The 21,421-nt window shown below is 66.3% G+C and overlaps 2 protein-coding genes across 4 annotated transcripts; one reads left to right on the forward strand and one right to left on the reverse strand.

Moving 5' to 3' along the window:
* Positions 1 to 1,331: 1,331 nt before the first annotated feature.
* On the reverse strand, positions 1,332 to 12,710 carry GMEB1 (glucocorticoid modulatory element binding protein 1). Of its 3 annotated transcripts, none has more exons than XM_080566645.1 (10): positions 12,571 to 12,710; positions 10,643 to 10,806; positions 9,648 to 9,730; positions 8,648 to 8,772; positions 7,608 to 7,711; positions 7,002 to 7,156; positions 5,777 to 5,905; positions 4,941 to 5,078; positions 3,897 to 4,019; positions 1,332 to 2,876 (listed from the first exon to the last, which is right to left on the reverse strand). In XM_080566645.1, exons 2-10 carry the CDS (start codon positions 10,768 to 10,770, stop codon positions 2,170 to 2,172), a joined length of 1,692 nt encoding a protein of 563 aa, XP_080422771.1. In that variant the 5' UTR covers positions 10,771 to 10,806; positions 12,571 to 12,710; the 3' UTR covers positions 1,332 to 2,169. The 3 variants fall into 3 exon arrangements, with proteins under 3 accessions (XP_080422771.1, XP_080422770.1, XP_080422769.1); XM_080566644.1 differs by lacking the exon at positions 12,571 to 12,710 and adding an exon at positions 11,877 to 12,052 and having other exon boundaries at positions 10,643 to 11,831; XM_080566643.1 differs by lacking the exon at positions 12,571 to 12,710 and having other exon boundaries at positions 10,643 to 12,052.
* LOC308182301 (uncharacterized protein) lies at positions 12,577 to 21,170 on the forward strand. The gene is given in 18 exon segments (XM_080566642.1): positions 12,577 to 13,164; positions 15,018 to 15,079; positions 15,081 to 15,107; positions 15,109 to 15,216; positions 15,219 to 15,243; positions 16,817 to 16,954; positions 17,369 to 17,420; positions 17,608 to 17,680; positions 17,850 to 17,983; positions 18,098 to 18,135; positions 18,250 to 18,444; positions 18,926 to 19,044; positions 19,131 to 19,299; positions 19,375 to 19,461; positions 19,618 to 19,708; positions 19,847 to 19,884; positions 20,052 to 20,174; positions 20,608 to 21,170. Coding segments are annotated over 18 exon segments (2,412 nt in total). The 5' UTR covers positions 12,577 to 12,662; the 3' UTR covers positions 21,039 to 21,170.
* The last annotated feature ends 251 nt before the right edge of the window (positions 21,171 to 21,421 follow it).

Below are 21,421 nucleotides of genomic sequence, written 5' to 3' on the forward strand. Positions count from 1 at the left end.
CCCCCCCCCCCCCGGTTTGGCTCGCTCCCGGGGGCGCGGGGATCGCCCCCAGCCCCGCTCCCCACCGGTGTCCCCCATAGGGATCAATGGGGCCGGGGTCCCCGCGGGGCCGGGGGCTGCGGGACGAGGCCCCGGGGGGCCGCGGGGGGGTGGTGGGGTAGGGCTGGGGGCTGCACGAGGCCGGCAGAGCCCCCACAGACGCAGTGTTTGCACCCAAGGGGGGCACAGTGCGGGCACGCAGGCTCCAACCCCAAAATGAACCCCCCAAAACTAACCCCAACACCAAAACCAGCCCCCCAAACACCCCCAAAACCACCCCAAAACACAGCCTCAAAACACCCCAAAAACAACCCAAAAAACAGCCCCAAACCAGCCCCCAAAACACCCCCAAACCACCCCAAAAACAACCCCAAGACCAGCCCCAAAACAACCCAAAAACCAGCCCCAAAACAGCCCCAAAAAAAAACAAAAACCAGCCCCAAAACAGCCCCAAAACCACCCCAAAAGCAGCCCCAAAAGCAACCCCAGCCCCAAAACCAACCCCAACCCCAAAACCACCCCAAAACCAACCCCAGCGGTGCTAGCGCTTCAGCCCCCAGCCCCTGTGTTTTTGGGGCCGTCAGCCGGGGCAGGGAGCCCCTGGGGGAGCGCCGCCAGCACGGCTCACGGGGGAAAGGAGGCGCTGACAGGGGCCAGGCCTCAGAGCCGGGGTGGCTGCCCCAAAACCTGGCCCCGTCCCCCCCCCAGCCCAGGCCCGGCTCCTGGGGGGGGCTCCAGTAAAAAGCAGCGGGGTCCCCGCTTGCCCCTCACCCCCCTGCGAAGAAACCACTCGAGCCCGGTCCCGTTTTTTGTTTCCTTTTAATGCAAAAAATAGCCAAACACATCTGCCGTCCCCCCGCCCGCCCCCCTCCCCAGGTGTGTTTCCTTTGCTGTTGTTTTTTGCTTAATATTTCCAGCCAAGCAGCTCCCCCCCCCCAACCCCCCCCCAAACCTCCCAAACCTCCGCAGCTCTACCGGCGCCCCCCCGGCTCCCCCCCCTTTTTTTCCCCCCCGGGGGGGGTCCCCGAGGGCAGGAGGGACCCCGGAGGGGCGCTCGATGACTTCGGCGCCCGTGCCGGCTCTAATCCTGCGGAGAGATCCTAGGAAGAAAGAAGAAGAAAGAATAGAAAAATAAAACCACCAGACGAGTAGCGACAAGCAGGGAGCAGCCCCGGCACGCAGTGTAAACGGGAGGCGCCCCCGATCCGGAGTCCGGCTCTCCTGGGAAGCGACAGCACGACATGCTTTGTACACCCCGCCGGCACGCGGGGAGGCTGCGGGACGAAGCTCGAGCTGCTCTCTTTTTTTTTTTTTCCTTTTTTTTTTTTTTTTTTTTGTCTTTACGCACCAGGCCGAAGGGATCTCGGAGTCTCCAAGCGGCGGCGGTTGCGGCACCGAGCCCGGCCAGGCGGGGAAAAGGGAAGGGGGAAAAGTGCTGCGGGGAGAGAGCGGGTCCGGGGCTTGGCAGCTGGCAAACGGGGACACGGGAAGGGAGAGCAAAGAAATAAAAAAAATAAAATAAAAATTAGAGATATAAAACCCAACTGGTGTGGAGGAGGAGGAGAATACGGACAGCGAAGTCGGGGTTGCTGTCTTCTTCCCCAAAGCAAAAATAAGAATTTAAAAAAAAAAAAAATCCCAGTTGTGGTGACAGTGAAGAGTCCAGCAGAATACCCTTCCCTGGGCAAAAAAAAAATAAAAATACAAATGAGGTACCTGTTCCACCCCATAGCCATCGCCCCTTCCCACAGTCCCATCAAGCTCCAGCCACTGGTTATTGTCTCTCTGAAATAAAACCGCCCGGGCCGCGGCAGGCCCGGGGGGGAAGCACCATGCCCGGGTTCCTCCCGGCCGGGTTGTTCAGCAGAGATCCAGTCTCTCCTCAGCCCTGCAGACAGGCAGGATTGTTCAGTGCTCCACGGAGACGGAGCCTTTTCCAGGTCTCGCGTGTTTCTCCAGCTTTTTGTTTGTTTGTTTAAAAAAAAAAAATTATATATATATATATTTTATGTACAGTACAATGCAAATATCCATGGAAACAAATGGGGTGGCCGGTAAGGATGCTTAACCAAAAAGCCCAAAAGAAAACGGATTCCCAGCTCTTCCCCAAACCGACGCTCGCCTTCCCCGCTAGTCCTCCAGGACCACAATCTCCACGTTATGGACCTGGTGCTGGTGGTCCTCCACGTCTCCCACCACCTTCTCCTCAGTCCTCAGCTCCGTCTCCAGGATCACCGCCTTGCCCTCCGCCTCGTCCGCGTCCGCCTCGGGGTCCGGCGCCGGGTCGATCTCTATGATGGTCTGCCCGTCGTCCGAGGTGCCCTCCACGGCTTGGATGGTGGAGGTGAGGCCCGACTCCATGGCCACCAGTTCCACGGGGTTCACCACGGCCGCCACGTTGGCCAAGGCGCCGCTGTCCTGCATGGCCGCCGAGCTGAGCAGCGCCAGGCTGGAGGACGGGTGGAGGGTCACCGTGTCGGAGGAGCTGGTCTTGGACGAGGACACCACGGTGGCGTATCGGAAGAGCTGGGAGCCGGACGGCAAGGTGTGGACGGTCACCGGGCTGGAGCCTTGGCTAATGGTGGCCACCGGGATGTTGCCCACGGAGAACTGCTGTCCGACGGGCGCGATAGCGATGGGCGAGATGACGGTGAACTGAGGCTGCTGGATGGGGGTGGAGGGGCTGAGGACGGTGGCGGAGGCCGGGCGCTGCAGCCGGGGTCTCTTGGGGGGTTTGGGGGCGCTGACGGGCATCAGCACCACGTTCTGGATGGTTTGGGACTTGGCCTTCTGGTCCTTGGCGAGTTTCTTCTGCTCCTCCAGCTGCCGCTCCAGGTCTGCAAAGAGAGGGTGTAAGCGGTGCGCGGGGCTGGGGGCAGCGGGCTGGGAGCTCCCAGGACCCCGGGGCTCCACGAGCAGCCGCTACAGCCCACGTCTGCGGCAGCAGGACCCCAACCACTCCCTCTAGCACTGCACTCAGGGCCAAACTGTGCCAAGGGAACGGACCCGGGTCCTTGTTCTGCACCTTTGCCAGCAGACAGTGCCCGCACGAGGAACACGCGGTGCCCTACAGCACTCAGCCGCTTCCTTTATCCTCCCGCTGCCGAGAAGATGGGAACTTTGCTCCCCGGGTGAAACCTGCCTACAAGGAGAGGACGGAGCCCCTCCGGGCAGCAGGAACAGGTTCCGGAGCCTGGCTGGGTCCCGGGAGCCTTGGACACGTGGGACAGGGACAGGACCGCCTGGGGCAGCACAGACGTCTGCCTCGACCCTCGTCCGCGTCGACGCGGGAAGCCAGAAGCAGCGTGGTAATCCCATTTACCCAGGGCAGTAGGGGACTAGGGCAGCCCAGCTAAGAACAGGTCCTACGGGGCGTGGAGAGGAGGGAGCTGCATCCAGGTCGGGTTGCTGGCTTCAGCTCAGGGGAAGCCACGCGAGGCACTGGGTAGCTCGGCACCAGGACCAGCAGACAGCTCAGCACCACGCAGACAGACAAGTTCATCAGCTCGGGCACAGCACCGCGCTGCCAGCAGCTCGGATGGCTGCAGCACAGCTCTCAGCCAGCAGCAGCGCCTATTTGCTGACGCCGACTGGGTCGGGCTCCCAGAGCCAGGACCTTGGCTGCTGCAAAGGGCTCAGCCCCACTTTGGGCTGCCGAATGCCCCCGAGCAGCTGCTCTGGGGACACGGGCGATTCCACTCGAGCCCCGGGATGGAAAGGGATCGGTGGAGGTTTGTTTTGGGGCAATCTGGAGTGAAGAAGGACCCCAGTATGGTTCATTGGGGGTTACGTTGAGGGAAGGTCGCGTTGGTTCCCCAGAGCAGCAACGGGACGAGGAGCCGAGGCACTGACTCTACCTGCCAGCGCGTAAAGGAACTGCTCTTCTCCTTGCTCCGTCTGGTTTTTCCTGTTGTCCAGAACCTTCTTGACTGTGTCCATCAGGCCAAATGTGTGAGCAACGTTGTTCAAGACCGCGGCATCTGCAAGGAATGTGCAAAGGGATGAGTGCCTGGTCCCACGGGGGGCAAGGGTCTCCGTCAGGTGCTCAGAAGGTGCTGTAATTACACCAAATTTTGTCTTTTGTTTTTTATAAAACCATCCCTGTTCTTCCACAAGGGCTGGCTGACAAGGGCAGACCCAGCTCCCTCAACCTTCTGACATCCAAGAACTAAATAATCCCATTCACATGATAAAGAAAACGAAACAGAGATGTGTCACCCAGGCAGCTCAAAATTGCTGCAAACGAAAGCATAATTTGCAATCACAGAGATACAAACGAGATCTCCACCTACAAATCATCACCCCATGCTGCTGACAGTGTCATTAACATGCCAGCTCCACTGAAAGCTGTGCAAAATTTCTATTATAATCCACTGACTTCAATCACTCACAGCTTCCAAAAGCTGCCACCTACCAGACACAAAGATTTGCCAGCCCAAAGCTACTTCAGGGGGAAAAAAAAATAAAAAAAATCCTGGGTAAAACGGAGTTTGTGGTTACATGGGTGTTCTCTCAGCAAGAGCATCGACAAGAAGTGCTCTCAAGCCCCGTGCTCACGGGGCCGTGTGCTGAACTGGATTAGGGCACTGATCCAAGGTAAAAATAAGCCTCAGAAAGGGAGGGGAGCTATTTTTAACCCAGATCAGTTCCTTCATCTGGTTCAGCCCCAAAACCAGTTTTTTTGGCACAAGCGAGGCCAGAACAAGAAGTGCAGGGGGTAGGACCTGTTCACGGTCCACTGTCATGGAAAAAAAAAAGTGTTTGAATGGCTCTGGTCCGCTGGGAGAATCTGCTCCAACGAGCACCAGGAGCTGGGGACGGTCGCCCCGCGGTCTCCCAGGGGCACGCGGCTCCCTTTGGAGCATCCTTCCCCACCGCAGAGGCTCCGGCTCACGACCCACCTGTCATCTGGAAGGGAGACTGGCCCAGCCTCTGCTGGACGCCTCTCAGCACTTCTTCTATCTCCTTCTGGATGTTGCACACAACCTCCTCCATCAGCCCCACGTCAGCGATTCCCTTCCAGAACATCAGCGTGTCCTCTGGCACGGGGAGAGGGAAGAAGAAGTCAGCAGGCACGAGCATCCGTGGGCATTCCCCCACAAGGCGACCTTAAACCTAAGCCATGTGCAGCGAGAGAAACTTTGCAAGACGACTTCTGATTTGGCCGTTGGGGTGGATGTGACATGCAAAAAAAAAAAAAACACCAAACCAAACCCAACCCCAAAGAAACAAAAATAGATCCAGGAAGCAAGGCAGCAACAAGTTGTCAAGCAGCACCATGACCTCCGAGGCAACGTTTCACTGTTTCTCTTCATCCTCCCGAGACACAGAGCTTAAAATCTTTGAGGAAATTCTGCCTGAGCTTCTGTAGTGACCCTGGGAGGGAAAGCAGCCAGCGAAACACAGCCCAGAGGGCTGCCAGGGTACTGACACGGGCTGCTAACCACGCTGATGGTTTCAGCCTAGCTCCAGGCTGGCGGACATTGACGTACTTTAAATAAACTAAAAACCAAACAACCCTCACCGTAACTGGTAGCAACTAGTTACTAGCTGCGAGGAATCAGCCCCAAGGCCAGGGCTGAAGCCCCCAGCAGCAGCAGGGAGCTCTGCACGCCTGGGAAATGCTGGGACGGCCCCGGGGCTCTGGGGCAGCTCCGCCACTGCCTCTGCTCCTGGGATTTCCATCTTTGCGTCGTAGCAGGCGGGCAGAGGGGGAGAAGACGCCCGAGGAGCTTACCCGAGATCTCGTCTGTGTCCTTTTTCATGCCTTCCTCAGTGGCCATGGTGACGGCGGCTGTCAGCGCCGAGTTCCACTCGATCCCCTCCTCCATGCTCTCCTCCGACAGCGCGATCTGGGTGATGCTCCCTGCCAGACGGACGGCGTCAGCCCTCCCCGCAGCGCCAGCCCCGAATCCCTGCCTTGCTTTCCGCCCCCTCACCCCTCCCCGGCTCTCCTCCACTCTCATGGTCAGGCTGGGTTTGCCTGGCTTCTTTAAAGAAAATCAGCTAAGAGCAAACGATGCTGCTTCTCGACGGGCTCTGGGGCTTCTGGAGGGAGAACCACGTACCCTCCAAAAACCAAACCAGAGCTCTGGCCTAAAATTAAAAGAAAGGGATCAGAATAAAGAAGTGGGGAGCAAACAAGTCTCAGCCCAGCCACCTTTTTCCCCCTGTATCATCATCACCAGAGATGCTCTAACCTCTCAGGAAGTGACACGATCCAGGTCCATGCTAAATGGAAACAAATCCAACTTGATCCTAATTTTCTGGATCCAACCTGGGACACCTAAGCCAATGTTCAGCCACTGTAAGGTTTTCTCACGTAGCCACGGTGCTTTCCAGGAGATTCTCCTTAGCCTACGGACACCTCTGCCATCTCACCCGCCCAGGGCCTTACAGAGAAGTTAACGCCTGGCTGAACAACGGGGTACAGCCGGGAGCATTCTTCTCCTTTGACCTCTGCAAAGAGATCGCTCTCTGCTCTGAAGCACGGGATTAGCTGAGAATTTGTAGCTGGAGTGACCGTCAAATCACGCCTTCAGCCATCGTGCCGCACCCGCTGACGTCCAGGTGGCGTGGAACAGAGGAAGGGGTCAGCGTGCCTGGACCCGTTACTATTAGCCTTCGTTATAGGCCCTCAGACAGGAAACACGTCAGAAAGCACTGCCCAAGCTCACAGGGGGCTCCCAGCCAAGAGGGATCCCTTCGAAGCGAGCTCCCCTGGCTCCCCAGGCTGCCTCCAGCCACTGCTGCCCACCCCGAGCTCCCTGCCCGACGCCGCGGGCAGCTCTCCGAGAGGACACGGGAAGCACCCTCCTGCCCAGAAACCGGGGCAGCCTCCTGAACTGCCCTGCTACACCCGGGGAGAAGGTGGTGAGCGATGTGGGAAACCTGATTTAGTAAGCCCAGGGAAGGAGGCAGCATCAGGGGGAAGCTCGTGCCGCTGCTAGCTGCCTTCTTACCGTCAGCGGAGGTGGGAGTCTGCACCACGCTCTGCTGGCCCGGCACCGGCGCCCGGGCGCTGCTGATCAGCAGGTCGAACTTGGTGCTCCGGCAGGTGTTGGTGCAAACTTTGTCGTGCTGGTAGAAGTCGATTTGCCCCGAGTCCATCATCTTCCTGCACAGGGAGGAGGGAGAGAAGCAGGCTCAGCTCAGGTCTCGGACGGGAGACGAAAGGGAGCGATCCACGTGGGAATGCTGCGGCCGTGGGAAGGACGGGGGAAGGGGAACCCAGCGGCACTCTTCGCACAAAACATCTGCGGGGCTTTCAGACGGCAAGCACAAACCAACCCCCAGCTTCACACACGCGTCTCCAGCTGGGGACCAGCCCCGTTCCACCTCCACCAAGTACCACGACCCCCAGGTGAAGCCATTTCTATACGGGATGAGGAATCCTGCCCCGTACACCAGGATCTCCCCCCCACGGGTGCTGCAGGCTGCTGGCCAGGTAACGAGAGCCCCCAGGAGATCTTTTGGGGACTGCAAGGCAGACAAAATGCCTGCTGGGGGTCCTGCAGCTGCAGCGATGAAGCCCTGAAGCTGGACGCGGCGGTGGGCAGGTCACATACCTCAGCATGATTCCTCCGAGGCGAATGGCTCTCTTCCAGTCCTTTAGGGTTGACTTCCCAGCCAGGTGAACAAAATGCTTGGGGCTGATCAGCTGGTCATTGAACTGGCAAGGAGATAAGCACGGGCTCAGCAAACACAGGGGGGCATCGCTTCGGGAGACTGGGTGAGGGCACAATCACAGCCAGGCCGGCTCACCTAAGCCCCCAGTTCTTCCCCAAAAGAGGAGCTGCTTCCCAAACCCCTACCAGCTCCGAACCCCTCAGCACAGAGCGCTTACAACCCAGCAGGGACAGTTTGCAGGACGCCAGCCGGCAGCACTCAAACCACACAGCCCCAGGCAGGAACAGCCCCGAAGGCTTTTGTACAGGTCGTGAACCAAATCAGCTCCTTGTGTGAGCTGCAGTCATCTCGGAGACCATTTTGGGAGGCTCCCAGTACGTGAAAGAGCCGAGCAGCATCCCGCTGACGCAGGTGAGCACTCGGGCATCCTCCTGCCCTGCCCCGGTGGCCGAGCTCCCGCTGAGGGTCTCAGCAGAGCGCTCTCGCCGCAGCGGCGCCCCGGGACGCAGCCTCAGAGCACCGGCTGTTGCTTTAGCACACTGTCAAGTGGAAAAAGGTAGCGGCAACATCCCTCTTGTCGATGCAGCCTGCTCCCTGAGGAAGTGACAGGAGCGGAATACCAGGACGCCGAGGGAAAGAGACAGGGAAGAAAAGCTCTGGCAGATCTCACTACGCATCCCTGCCTGCCTTCAGCTCCACGTCCCTCGCCGTGTGCCAAACACGGCTCTGCTTTAGGCAGCAGCCAAGAGCAGCGCTGAAACGCAAGGTGGGTGAGAGGCCTTCCCCCTTAACCCACTCTTCCCTTCCTTCTCCCTACGCTAAAAACAACACCAGCGTTAACATCCAGCACGCTGCGAAGATGAAGTCACTCAGCTCCAGGACAGGGCTCAGACGAAACACAACAAGGAAGGAAGCCCCGCGGAGGTAAAGCGCCAGACGCGGGGAGCGGAGAAGAAATCTGCTGCGAAAGCTCTCCTACCTTCACACACTTGACGTTAATTCCCGGACAGACAAACTTCTTCCAGAGCAGGATGGCTTTGCTCTCCCCGCAGGTGATGGGGTAGGCGATCTCGATTTCCTCGTTTGTTTCAATGGTGCTGGGGTCTGAGGGAGAAAAGGCAAAAATGAAATTTGCCCCCCGAGAGGCTCGAATCCTACCAAGCGCGAGCTGAGAGCTCACAAGCTGAAGACCTACGCTCAGGAAACCACAAGAAGGGCCGTTCCTAGCTCAGGACCTGACCTCCTTCAGCCTTCTCCAGTTACTGCTCTAGCTCTGCGGCTCTACCAGAAAAAGCAAATCTGCTTTTTGATAGAGCAGCACTCAGAACGAAGCTCATCGATTAGGAGAACGTGGGATCGGAAACCCAACACATCTCCAAGGGGGGGGGTCAAGGAGAACAACCAGCACTTTGTGGAAAAAAAATTCAGAACACATTTCACAGCTTTCTTGGAGCTCTGGCGTCTCCCTAGCAGAGAGATCAGCCGTTTACTCCCCATATATTCTCTGCACGTGCCGAGTTTTCGCTAGTATTGCCAAAAGACCCGCGCCCACGCAGGAAGCAGAACGCTAGTTACGATTTAGTGGCGGCACCTAACGAGAGGACGCTTTCTGAGCCCTCGTGTTGCTCAGGGTGGCAGGGAGCACGTGGGGCCAGCCCGCTGAGTCCTCCTGAACGCTCAGCCCAAACCTCTGAGGGTTTGGATCACCAAAGAACCAGCAACCGGAGCCCGACGTTCAGGACCCCGTCGGGAGCCCTTCCCACTCGCTGCAGGAGAACCAGGACCTCACCTCCAGGCCTCCGAGCCCGAGCAGCCTTAGTCCGGAGCACCCCCAGCCCCTGCGCCCACACCCGTGACGACAGCCCCGGGGGGGACAGCACCCACGGGGGCAGAGCCGGAGGGAAGCCCCCCAGCCCACAGACACCAGCTCGGCGGCGACCGGCCCTGCGGAGGGGGAACGGCGCCGAGCAGCAACTCACCGAGCCCTTCTTCCAGCTTGTGGATGGTGTGCGTTTCGACGGCCACCACGGCGGCGCTGGCCTCCGAGCCCTCTTGGTAAATCCTGTCGTGAAAGTGCCCACGGGTAAAGAAACCGCGGGCGGCACGGCGGGTTAAGCTTCACGGTGCGGGGTTAAACCCCCCCCCGCCGCGTTCCTTTCTCGCCCGTCCTCGAGGGACACGCGCGCGTCGTTTGACGGCGGAGCCGCGGACGTTTTTTGGCCCGTACAAAAAATCTGCCAACGGTCCCGGGGGCCGGAGCAGGCAGAGGCGTTGCCATCGCGCCGAGGCTGCCGGTGCCACCGGAGCGGCTCCGCAGGAGGACGCTTCCCCCAACCTCTCTCCCTTTGATTTCTGACAGCAGCAGCCGCCCGCAACAACAGGAAGCGGAGCTCAGTGACCCAGGATTTCCCTTCCCTCCTGCGTGACATTCTGCAGCATCGGGCGACTTCCCCCCCGGGGCGATCGGGCAGGGAAGAGCCGTCGTCAGGCCTGCAGCAACCCCCTGCAAACATCGCCGAGCCGGAGCCGCCACGTTTACACCCCGCAGCCGTTCAGGATGAAGCGCCCAGCGGCAAGCTGCCGCTTCGGGGGACCGCGAGGCTTCCCCTCCAACATCCCAGCGGATTTGGGAGGATAACTAAAAACCCCCGGGTGCTGGCTGCGGCGCAGCCCCTCAGGGGGATCGGCTGCGGTTTGACAAAATCCCACCCGGGGAAGGGCGCGGGGGGCTCGCCCCACGTCCTCCCCGCGTGGCGCGGGGGCGCAGCGACCGGCGTCCTGCGGCTCCGCAGGACGGCTCCGGCCCTCGGGAGCCCCGTGACGGTGACACACACAAAAGCTTCCCCGAGTTACGCCCGGGCAGGCTTCGGCCGGGGTCATTTTCCTCAAATAAAACCGCGGCGGGGCTGCGAGGCGCAGCCCCCAGACCCCCCCCCCCACCCCCCAGCCCGCCGCCCCTCGGTGTCCGCCTCACCCCTGCTGCACGGGCTGGAGCTGCAGGATCACTTGGGTCTTGGTATCCTCCGGGTTCTCCCCTTCGTTGCCGTCACTTGGTACAACCACCACGTCGCCCACAGGGACGCTCACCTCGGCGTTCGCCATCTCTCACATGAAGCCCGGCGGCGGGGTGCCGGGGCGCTGCGGAGGGCAAGCAGAGGCAGGGCTGCGCCGCGGGAGGGGGAAACGCCACGGCAGCGCGCGGGCATCGTCCCCCGGTCCCGCCGCAGCGAACGGCACGGCTCCGGGCTGCCCGAGCGCCTCTCGGGCTCCCGAGGTGGCAGCAGGAGGTTTACATTCGCCGCCGGGGAGGCGGCAGGTGCCCGCACGTCCTCCCCAGAGGGGATCTCGCTCCTCGCCTGCCGACCGCGGCGGCTACGAGCACCTCGTCTGGCGACGCCGTGCCGGCAGGCTCAGGTCCCCCCCCCCCCCAGCGCCATCTCGCTGGTAACTTTCCGAGCCGGCACAGCCAGAGCGAGGCCGTGTGCGAGGTTGTGGCAGCACCAAGAGAGCGCGGGGAGGAAGGATCCCGAGGCACAGCTTCTCCCCCCCGGGCCGGGGCAGGCTCCAGTCGCCCCCTGACACGAGCCTGCCTGGGACGGATCCTTCCCACAGCCCTCGAGCCGCAGAGCGGCCGTGCTGGAGGCACAGGGCCACGGAGGGCGCGCAGTGCCGCTGTGAGCGGCGCGGGTACCGCCGTGCTCCTAGGGCTGGTGTCACAGCGCTACGCGGGGAGGCACAGAGGCGGTTCTGTCCGCAAAAGCGCGGGATGAAATCGGCCCCGGGTGCGGGATGAAATCGGCCCCGGGATGGACCCGGCCCTGGGATGGGCTCGGCCCCGGGATGGATTCGGCCCCGGGTGCCAGGCGCTCGGCTCAGGCTCATCCTCGCAGCTCTACGAAGCGCCCCGAGCCCCCGCCGGCCTCCCCAGCCCCGTCCAGCGCCTGCCCGGGGGTGAAGGCGGCGCCTGGGGGAAGCGGCTGCGGTGAGCACGGACCTGTTGGAGGCCAGCGGGACAAGCGAGGCCGGAGCGAGGCCAGAAGCGGAGTGAGAGCGGGGTGAGGCCGGAGCCGGAGTGAGACCAGAGTGAGGCCAGAACCAGAGCTAGGCCAGAGCAGGAGTGAGAGTGGGGTGAGGCAGGATCCGGAGTGAGGCCGGAGCAAGGCCTGAACCGGAGTGAGACCAGAGCGAGGCCTGAACCAGAGTGAGACCAGAACCGGAGCGAGGCCAGAACCGGAGCGAGGCCAGAACCGGAGCGAGGCCAGAACCGGAGCGAGGCTGCCCATGGGACGTGGTGCAGGGGGCACCTCCCCGGGCTGGGGGCCACCTCCTCGCCCCTGTCCCCATCCCCTCGCCCTGTCCCTGTCCCCTCGCCCCCATCCCAAGCCCAGGGGGGCTGCCAAGGCCTAGGGGGGGGGGGGGGGGGGGGGCAGCGAGCAGAGCCCGGTGCTGCAGAGCCACGACCCCAACGGGCCCGGGGGGGGCTCCCCGGGGTAACGGGGGCTCGGACCCCCCCCCCCCCGAGGGTTCCCCCCCCCCACCTCAGGCCCCACCCGAGGGGGGGGGGGGCCGAGCCCGGTGCCCCCGCGGCGCGCGGCGGGAGCGTGGCCGCCCGGGGGAGGGGGCGTGGCCTCCGCGCTCCCCCCTCCCCTCCCCTCCCCTCCCCGCTCCCCCCTCCCCCCCCCGCAGGCGGACGCAGCAGCGCAATCCCCCCCCCGCCCCCCCCCCCCCCCCGCGGCGCGCGCGGCACGTACGGCGGCACGCTCGCGCGCGCGGAGGGGGGGGGGGGGGGAGCGCCCCCCTCCCCGCCCCGCCCCGCCCCGTCGCGCCGCAGCCGCCGCCGCCGCCGCCGCCGCGGCCTGGCCCCTGCCGGCTCCCGTAGCGCGGCGCCGGCCCGGCCCTTACCGTCGCCGAGCGGCCGAGTCCGGGGGTTGGGAGAGCCGGGGGGGGAGGGGAGCCGGGGGGGGGGGGAGAGCGGGGCCGGGCAGGAGCCGAGCATGCGCAGTGCCCGCCGCGGCCTCGGCCGCCAGCACTTCCGGCCGCCGCCTGGCTTAAAGGGGCCGCAGCCTCCCCGCAGCTCGGTTGCCTTCACCGGGAGGGGCCGCACCGCCGAGCAGCCCCCCTCCCTCGGCGGCGGCAGCTCCGTGCCGTGCCCGCCGCCCTCAGCACCCCCCCCACCCCCGGCTCCGTTTCGTTCCCCCCCGCCGGCGAGCCCCCTCGGGGCAGCCGCGGCTGAGCGGCGGCGCGGCCGGCCAATAGCGGCGCGGGGCCGGGCGGCGGCAGCCAATGGGAGCGGCGCGGGGGCGGGGCCAGGCGGCCCCGGCGGCGGGGCCGGGCCCGGTGGTGGCGGCGGCGGGGCCGGGGCCGTGCCGAGGATGCGGGCGGGCGGCGGCGGCGGCGGCGGCGGCGGGGGGGGGGCGCTGGGGCTGGCGCTGGCGCTGCTCCGCCGCTGCCTCCTGCTGGGCCCGCTGGGGCTGCGGCCGGCCGGCGGCCAGGACGGTGAGTGCGGGGCGCCGGGACCGGGATGGGCGCCGGGACCGGCACCGGGAACACTCCCCCCCCCCCCCCCCCCGGTTCTGTGCCGGTAACGGGGCCGCGGCACCGCGCTGTGCCCCTTCGGGTTTTGGGGGGGAAACTGGGGGTTTGGGGGGAGAAAGTGCCTTTTTGGGGGGGGCGAAAGTGAGGTTTTGGGGCAAAAAATGGGGTTTTGGGGGGTTTTTAGTGTTTTTTTTTTTTAAGGGGGGGAGATGACGGCACCCGCCGGTGTCCCCGGCACCGGCTTCACCCGTAGGGGCAGCGGTGTCCCTAAGGGGCTTTGGGCTCCCGGTCCCCTCCCTGGGACGTGCCCGGGATGCTCCGAGGGGGCGCTGGGTAACGGGACGGGGCCCCCGGTGTCCCCGTCCCCCCCCCCCCGGTGTCCCCGTCCCCCCCCCCCGGTGTCCCCGTCCCCCCCCCCCCGGTGTCCCCATAACCCCCCCCCGGTGTCCCCATAACCCCCCCCCCGGTGTCCCCATAACCCCCCCCCCCGGTGTCCCCGTCCCCCCCCCCCCGGTGTCTGTCACCCCCCGGTGTCCCCCCCCCCGTCCCCTCTTCCCGAACCTCCGTGGCTCCGCAGGTGGGACATCACGGAGCCGAAGTTCCCGGACACCCCCGGGCATCCCCGAGTCCTTTTCTTTAATTAATTCCTATTAATTGAATGAAAATCAGCACGAAAACGGCACCGGGGGGGGGGGGGCCAAGCCCCCGTGTCCCCCCCAAACTGGGCTGCCAGCGCCCTCCCCCGCCGATCCCAACCACCCTGCCTCTCCTCGCCCCAAACTCCCCCAAAACACCCCAAAATCCCACAGCAGCTCTGGGGGGGGGGGGACACGGGGGGGGGCACAGATTTCCCGGTGGGTCGGATCCTGCCCAGCCCCGGGAGGCTGCCAGAGGGCCCCGCACCCCCCCCCCCCCCCGGTGGCCCCGCTTTTGGCCGCCGTCCCGTCCCCGGGGGGGGGGGGGTCCGGAGCTTCAGCCATCCGGTGCCCCCCCCCCCCCCCGTCCCCCCCCCCCCCCCTTGTCCTTTCCTTCCCTTTTCCCCGTGGGATTTTTCCGCGGCGCCGCTTTGTGCCGTCTCCTGGTGACGGAGCCGAGGCAGGGCGGTGATGCTGTGACCCCCCCCCTTCTTTTCACGTCCCCCCCATCCCGTTGGGGTTTCGCTCGGGGTCTTTGCGCTGCCGGCCACGGCCGTGGCTTCGCTGGCTTTTTGGGGCAAGATTCCCGCGGTTTGGTTAACCCCCTCGGACGAAAATTCCCCCCCCCTCCCTGCCAAACCCGTTAAAAATCTGCATTTTTGGGATATTGCCCCGTATCCGGGGGCGGCGAGGCCAGAAAAAAGCCCCCTTTGTGGCGGGTGCCCACCGTGACCCCCCCGCGGGGACTCGGGGGGCACGCAGCTGCTCGGTGCTGTGCGCCCCTGCGGGGTGGTTCCCCCAAATCCCCCCCCCCAAATTGGCCTGGGGTGGTGTGGGCGTCTGGGGGGGGGGTCCATGGGGGAAACTGAGGCTGCCGTGACCCTGGGGTCCCCGGGGGGGGGTTGCTGCCTTTTTATATGGCTGGAAAATCGACAAAAATGGTGATTTTTTTTTTTCCCCAAAAAGGAAAATATTTTTTTTTGGGGGGGGGGCGTTCCCAGCCCCAGGGAGCTGGTGCTGGGCTGCGCTTGGTGGGGAAACTTGGGGAAACTGAGGCACGGGGCCCCGTGCCTCACAGCTCCCCCTATTTTGGGGCTCGGCGGTGGTCCTGGAGGATTCTTTTGGTGCTGGGGGGGCCCCGCTGAGCCCCCCCCCCCTTTTTTTTTTCTCTCTCCGCAGGGGACGGCTGCGGCCACACGGTGCTGGCGGCACGCAGCGGGACGCTGAGCTCCAGGAACTACCCCGGGCACGTACCCCAACCACACGGCCCTGTCGCTGGCGGCTGCGCGCCCCCCCCGGCACCTCCCTCATCCTCGTCTTCGGGGACGTCGACCTGGAGCCCTCGGAGAGCTGCGCCCGCAGCTCCCTGCTGCTCGCCCCACCCCGAGAGCGGGGGCCACCTACGGTACGGGACCGGGGGTGGGGGGGGGGGGACGGATGGCAGATTTGGGACGTCCGGTTAAGGAGGAGACGGGGGAAATTTGGTTTTTTTGCCCCGTTTTCGTTTTTGCCGAGGAAGGGGGTAGCCGAGGAGGTGCGCCGGGGGGGAGTTGTGGCCCCACTGGGGTGCGACCACAGCTGTGGGGTGGGAAGGAGCCGGTGTAAATCCCGCCCCCCCCCATGTTCCCGGGGCTGGGATTTTTGCCCGTTTTCCCCGATTTCTCACTCTTTCCGCCCGCATCCCCCAGGGTTGGCACACCCACGGGGGTGGGCACCGAGTGAGCTCCCCGGTCCCTGACCCCTCCGCTGCCCGGCGTGGCCTCGGGGACGCGTCCATCTGGGGTCCCCAAAAGGGACCCCCAAAAGCCGTGTGCCCCCAGCCCCCGGCGTTTTGGGGTTTGTGCTCTGTGTTCCCCCCCCTGCCTGGCAGGCTGCCCCCGAGCCGTTCCCCTTGCCCGCCTGCGCCCGAGCCCTGTAAATATTTAGGGGATGGCGCCGCCGCCCCAACGAGGCTTCTGCAACCCCTGGGGACCGCACCCCTTGCTGGTCCCCCCCTCCCCCGTGTGCACCCCAAAACCCCTTTTGGGTCTTGCTGGGGTAGGAACCGCTCGCTGCCACCCCTGCAGGGAGGAAACCGAGGCATGGGGGGCGGGGGGCGCTGGGTCTGCGCCCAGCTCCCTGCTGGAGCACCCAGGGGTTTGCGCCCGTGGGTGCCCGCTCCCCTCGGGCACCCCCAGCCCCTCGGGGTGCCTTTGCCGTCAGGATGGGGCCGGCGCAGGGTCCCGCTGGTGTCCCCGTCCCCGTCCCTCGCCTGCGGGAGCCCCGGGTGCTTTTCGGGAAGAGGCTGGCTCAGAGCCCGCACCTGGTGCCCGGCCAGCCCTGGCCTGACCCCCGCCGGGGTCCTGGGGACCCCTCCCCATGGGCACTCGGTGGGGGAGGCGGCACGGGGCTGGAGGGGACCGGGGACGCCGCCCGTCCCCCCCGTCAGGGCTCAGCGGTGCCCCCAGGGACCCCTCCTGCCCCCGGAGCTGTGCTTTGAGGCCGGGAGATGGAGCCTGCGGGCTCGGGGGGGTTACGCGTGGGCGCGCCGCGGGATTTAGGGGGCGGCTTCGGCGGCACCCGTGGAAAGTGGGGGGGGACAAGGACAAGGACCCGTTCCCGGGGCCGTGCGTGCCAGCCCCGGCAGCGCTGACCGGCGCCCACGGGGGCCGTTGGCCTCGGCGGCCACTCGCTGCATCGCAGCCGGGTGTAATTAAGCAATTAAGAGCCCTCCTTGTGAGACGTCTTCCAGGAAGCAGCAGGGGATTACGCAGCTGGCCGAGGTGGCGTCACCGCGGGGGGGGGACACCCAGTCCAGCTCTGATCCCAAACCAGGGGCTTTGTCCCCCCCTCCTCCTCCCCGGTGTCACCGGTGCCTGCGGGGACGGTGACGGGGCCCCCCCGAGCATCCTTCCCGGGGCACAGCCCCCCTGCCCGAGGGGAGGCGAAGCCCCCAGGTCCCCCCGCTCGCCCCCCCATGGCCCCGTCCCTCCCGGCAGGGCCCTACTGCAGGAACGCCGGCCCCGCCACCTCGCGCCTGGCCACCAACTGGAGTGCCGCCACCGTCCTCTTCCGCAGCGGCAGCCACCGCTCGGGCCGAGGCCTCCTCCTGTCCTACGCCAGCTCGCAGCACCCAGGTGGGGGTGGAGGGGGGGGGCGGCGGGGGCGGGGGGCTCCTCGCCCACCCCGGGGTGGCTCCCGGTGCTCCGAGCTCCCCAAATAATCCCCCCCCGGGGATCCTTAGGTGGTTTTTTTTCCTTTTTGTTTTTTTTCCCATTGCCTGGGGGTGCGGAGGAGGTGATGGGGGGGGGGGGGGTGGCAGCATGAGCTGGGGACCCCCGGATCTGGGACCCCCCCACCCCCAGGGCAGCTGGGACCCCAGCACGGGGCTCGCTGCGGCTGCGGGGAGCCAGGGGACGTCGCCGCCCGTCCCCCCCCGACGTGGGGACCTGGGGTGGGGGGGACAAAACCCGTACCAGGAGCAGGGGTTGGGAAGGGGATGGGGGGGGGGGGGGCACAGCCCCTCACCCAGGGGTGTCCCTGCCTTGCAGATGTGGTCTCCTGCTTGAAGAGAGGCACCCACCTGTCCCAGGAGCATACCAGGTGCGTGCCCCTCCCTGCCTGGTGCCCCCCAGCCCGTCCCCAGCCCTCTCCCGGGGCTCGGGCCGGGCTCACCGGGGGGGTCCTTGGGGTGCAGCCCCAGCTCCTCTGCTGGGGGGGGGGGCACAAAACCCCTGTGGGGTGTACGCGGGGTGGCAGCCCTGATCCGACCCCCCCCCCCGCGTTGCAGCGTGTACTGCCCCGCCGGCTGCAAGGACATCGAGGGGGACATCTGGGGCAACGTCCGCCAGGGCTACCGGGACGTACGTAGAGCGCCCCGCTCCCCCCGCGGGGTGACACCCGGGGGCGTCCCCAGCGCGTGGCTGGCGCCTGTCACCTCTGTGCTGCCGCCAGCGGAGGGGAGGGGACAGGCTCAGCCCCCCGCTCGGAGGGGACCCGGCTGCTCTGACCCCCCCCCGCGGGTCCCCGCAGACCTCGGTGCTGTGCAAGGCGGCCGTGCACGCCGGGGTGATCGCGGACGAGACGGGCGGGCAGGTCACCCTGTCCCAGGAGAAGGGCATCACGCTCTACGAGTCCGCCTTCGCCAACGGGCTCCACTCCAAAAGGTGGGTGCGGGGGCTGCCCCCCCCCCCACCCCACCCCGGGTGGCGGTGCCAGGTTTTCGTCCCCCAAGAGCAGGAGCAGCCCCCGACGTCCCTCCCTCCCTTCCCTTCCCGCAGGGGCTCCCTGTCGGAGAAGCGTCTCCTGTTCCACAAAGGTATTTCCCCCCCCACAAATGAAGCCCCTCCTTTCACCCCAAGTGGTGCCGCTGCTGCCCCGCGTGGGGGTCCCTGGCGTCGGCCGGGTCCCCAGCTGCCACCTCCCCTTGCAGCCTGCGGCGACGCCCTGGAGGTGGCCGCCTTCAACGCCTCGTCCTGGTGGCAGGAGGTGGACGAGCTGGGGCAGGAGCGGGGCTGGGCGGCCGAGCGGGCGGCCCTGGGCACCCCCGGCCCCTCCTGGGCGGCCGAACCCGGCGCCGAGACTGCCTGGCTGGAGCTGGACCTGGGCACCCGCAGGAACGTCACAGGTCGGTGTCCGTGGGCCGTCCCTGTCCCCGTGCCACCCTGGTCACTGCCCCCACGGGGATGTGGGGGCTGCCGTGGGACCCCCCCCCCCCACCCTGCCCCGAGTGGCTGCAAATCCCCTGAAAACACCCAGGAGCTTTTAGGGCTCCTCGGGCCACCTCCTGCTCCGGTTACCCCGGTGCAGACGCATCCGGGCGGCACCCGGCCTCCCGCACGGCTCCTTCCCGTCCCCAGTTTGTCCCCCCCCGGCCCCCACTCTGCTCCCACAGCTGGTGCCAGCGAGCGCCTTTTGTTCGGCCGAGCCCGCGGCGAGCGGGGGCTTTGTGCGGCGGCGCTGGCGGCAGGAAAATGGGGACGTTGTGAGGCCGGGGGAGGAGGGAGGAATGCAGCCGGGGGGTCAGCGGCTCCTCGGGGCGCAGCAGGGGCCGTGGGTGTTCCGGGAGGGGGGGGTTGGTGACACGCAGGGCGCATCCTGCCCGCCAGGGATCGTCACGAAGGGCTCCGAGATGTACGACTACTACGTGACGTCCTACCGCGTGTCCTCCAGCCGCGACGGGAAGAACTGGAGACCCTACAGGGGCAGCGGGGGCCAGGAGGACAAGGTGGGGGCGCGGGCGGCGGGGTGTGGGCGCAAGCCCCCCCCCCCAGCCCCGCAGCTCCGGGGCCACCCCTGCCGCCTCCCCGCCAGGTGTTCGAAGGAAACGTGGACGGCCGCGGGGAGGTCTCCAACGCCTTCATCCCCCCGATCGTGACCCGCTACCTGCGCGTCACCCCCCGCAGCTGGCACCAGCGCGTCGCCATGAAGGTGGCCCTGCTGGGCTGCCAGCTGGTGCGGGCGCGCGCCCCGCGGCCCTACGGTGAGCGTCCCACGGCCCGCCCGCCCCCGTGGTGCGCCCGCGGGCGGTGCTGACGGCACCCGCTCTGCCCTGCAGCGCCCGGCGGCCCCGAGGAGGTCCCGCTCCCCGTCCCCACCGGCCGCACGCCCGTGCCCGGTGTCGCCCTGGACCCTGAGAAGGCCGGTGGGTGCCCCCGTGGGGCTGTCCCCGCTCTCGTGGGTGCCTGCGGGCCTTCGTCTCCCAGCTCTGGCTGCCCGCCGGGGGCTCCTGGCACCCACGGGAGCCCCGTGGGCGTGGGACCATGGTGTGGTGCCGACGCCGCCCTCCCTCCCTCCCCAGGCTCCACGTTGCTGGTGATGCTGCTCGTCGGCGGCTTCGTTCTCCTCTGCTCCAGCCTCCTGCTGCTGGCCTTCCTCTGCCGCAGGAGGAGGTGGGTCCTGGCCGGCAGCCCCCCTCCCCAAAAGCTGCGTCGGGCTGCTGGCCGTGTCCCGGGGGGGCAGGAGGGACGCGGCCAGCACAGGGGGGGCGCGGGGCAGCCCCTCACCCTCATCCCGCTCTCCCCTCGCAGGAAGCCAGCGGCCGAGCTGAACTGCGGGCTCGCGAAAGGTAACGGCCCCCCACCCGCGGGGAGGGGGGGGGGGGGGCCCAAAGGCAGGAGGGGGGCGGCTGATTTAAGGCCCGAGCTCTCGGGCTCCTTCCTGCTGAGCCCTAGAGGCGCCTCCGTCCCCGAGGGCGGCGGTTTGTGAGAGCTGGGGGCTCCGCTCTCCGCGCAGGGTACCCCAAGCTGGAGTCGAGCCCGGGGTGCTCCCTGGGGAGCCTGCCGCCCCCCGGCTCCACGCCGCCCTCCTTCCCCGCGGCGGCCCCGCTGGGAGACCTGAGCCAGCCCCCTTCGCCAGGTAACGGGGACGCGGGCGTGTGGATGGGCCCTACAGCCTGGAGGGGAGGCAGAACCAACCTGTGTACCCCCACGCTGCACCCTGGGGAGCCATCCCACCCCCCCCACCCCCCACCCACCCTGGTGCAGCCCCCGTCCTGCATCCTGAACCCTCTGCAAAGGGAGAAATCGTTGCGCTTGATACACAGGGTGGTACTGCAGGGCACCGGGATCCCCCAGGGCCGTGCTGTCCCCGTGGGGTGGGTGCCCTGCCCTGCCCGGAGAGGTTCTGACAGCCCCTGGGGGCCATGCAGGTGCCCTCAGCCCACCCGTGACCACGCACCTGAGCCCACCGCCGCATGGAGCAGCCGGGGGGGGTGGGCTGGGTGGGCACGGGGGCCCCTGCTTCCTCTGCGGGGCCGTCCCCAGCTGAGCTGCGGGTGTCCCCGGGGCAGAGTACGCCGAGCCGGACGTGGTGCAGGTGAGCCCCAGCAGCCAGCCGGGGCCTTCCACCTTCAAACCGGCCCCGGACGAGGGCTACACGCTGCCGCTGGTCGTGAGCCACTACGCCGTGCCGGGACAGTACCACGAGTACGCCGAGCCGCTGCCGCCCGAGCCGGAATACGCCACGCCGTTCGGCGACCCCGAGCCCGTCGGCACCCGTCGGAGCCCCTGCGGCATCGCGGGGCACCCCGGTGCCCCGAGCCGCACCGGCTCCCCGGAATCGCCCCCGGCACGGTACGATGCGCCCACCCTGCCGCCCGGGGAACCCCGGGGATGCGGCGGGGTGAACGCAGCCCCCCGAGGGGAGCTGCCCCCCACCCCCCGTGGGGACAGCCCCTCGCCCGAGCCTCCCCTCTCGCACGTGTACCACGAAGCCTGGTGAAGGAGCGGGGGCGTGGGGGAGCGCTGCCGGAGGGGAGGCTCGAGGCGCTTGGCTGGCGAGCCTCAAGGGAGGATTTTTTAAGAAAAAACACTATTTTATTTAAATATATATTATATATATATATATATAAAACGGCCCTCCGGATCGCGTGCCGGGGGGGTGTGGACACTGAAGGGCGCAGAGAGGAGCGGGAAGGTGAAGTGGGGACAAAAGGAGGGCGGGGGTTGGAAATCGGATTGGAACCGAATCAACCACCCCACGGTGCTGCAGAAGGAACGGGGTACACCCCAGCCCGCCCCCTTACAGAACCCCGGCCCCAAGCCCCCGAAACTCCCATTACTCGCCTCTGTCCTTCACCACGGCCCGAGGGGCGCCGGAACAGG

This window comes from Anser brachyrhynchus (assembly GCF_964034855.1).
Source record: "Anser brachyrhynchus genome assembly, chromosome: 24".
Classification (NCBI taxonomy): domain Eukaryota; kingdom Metazoa; phylum Chordata; class Aves; order Anseriformes; family Anatidae; genus Anser; species Anser brachyrhynchus.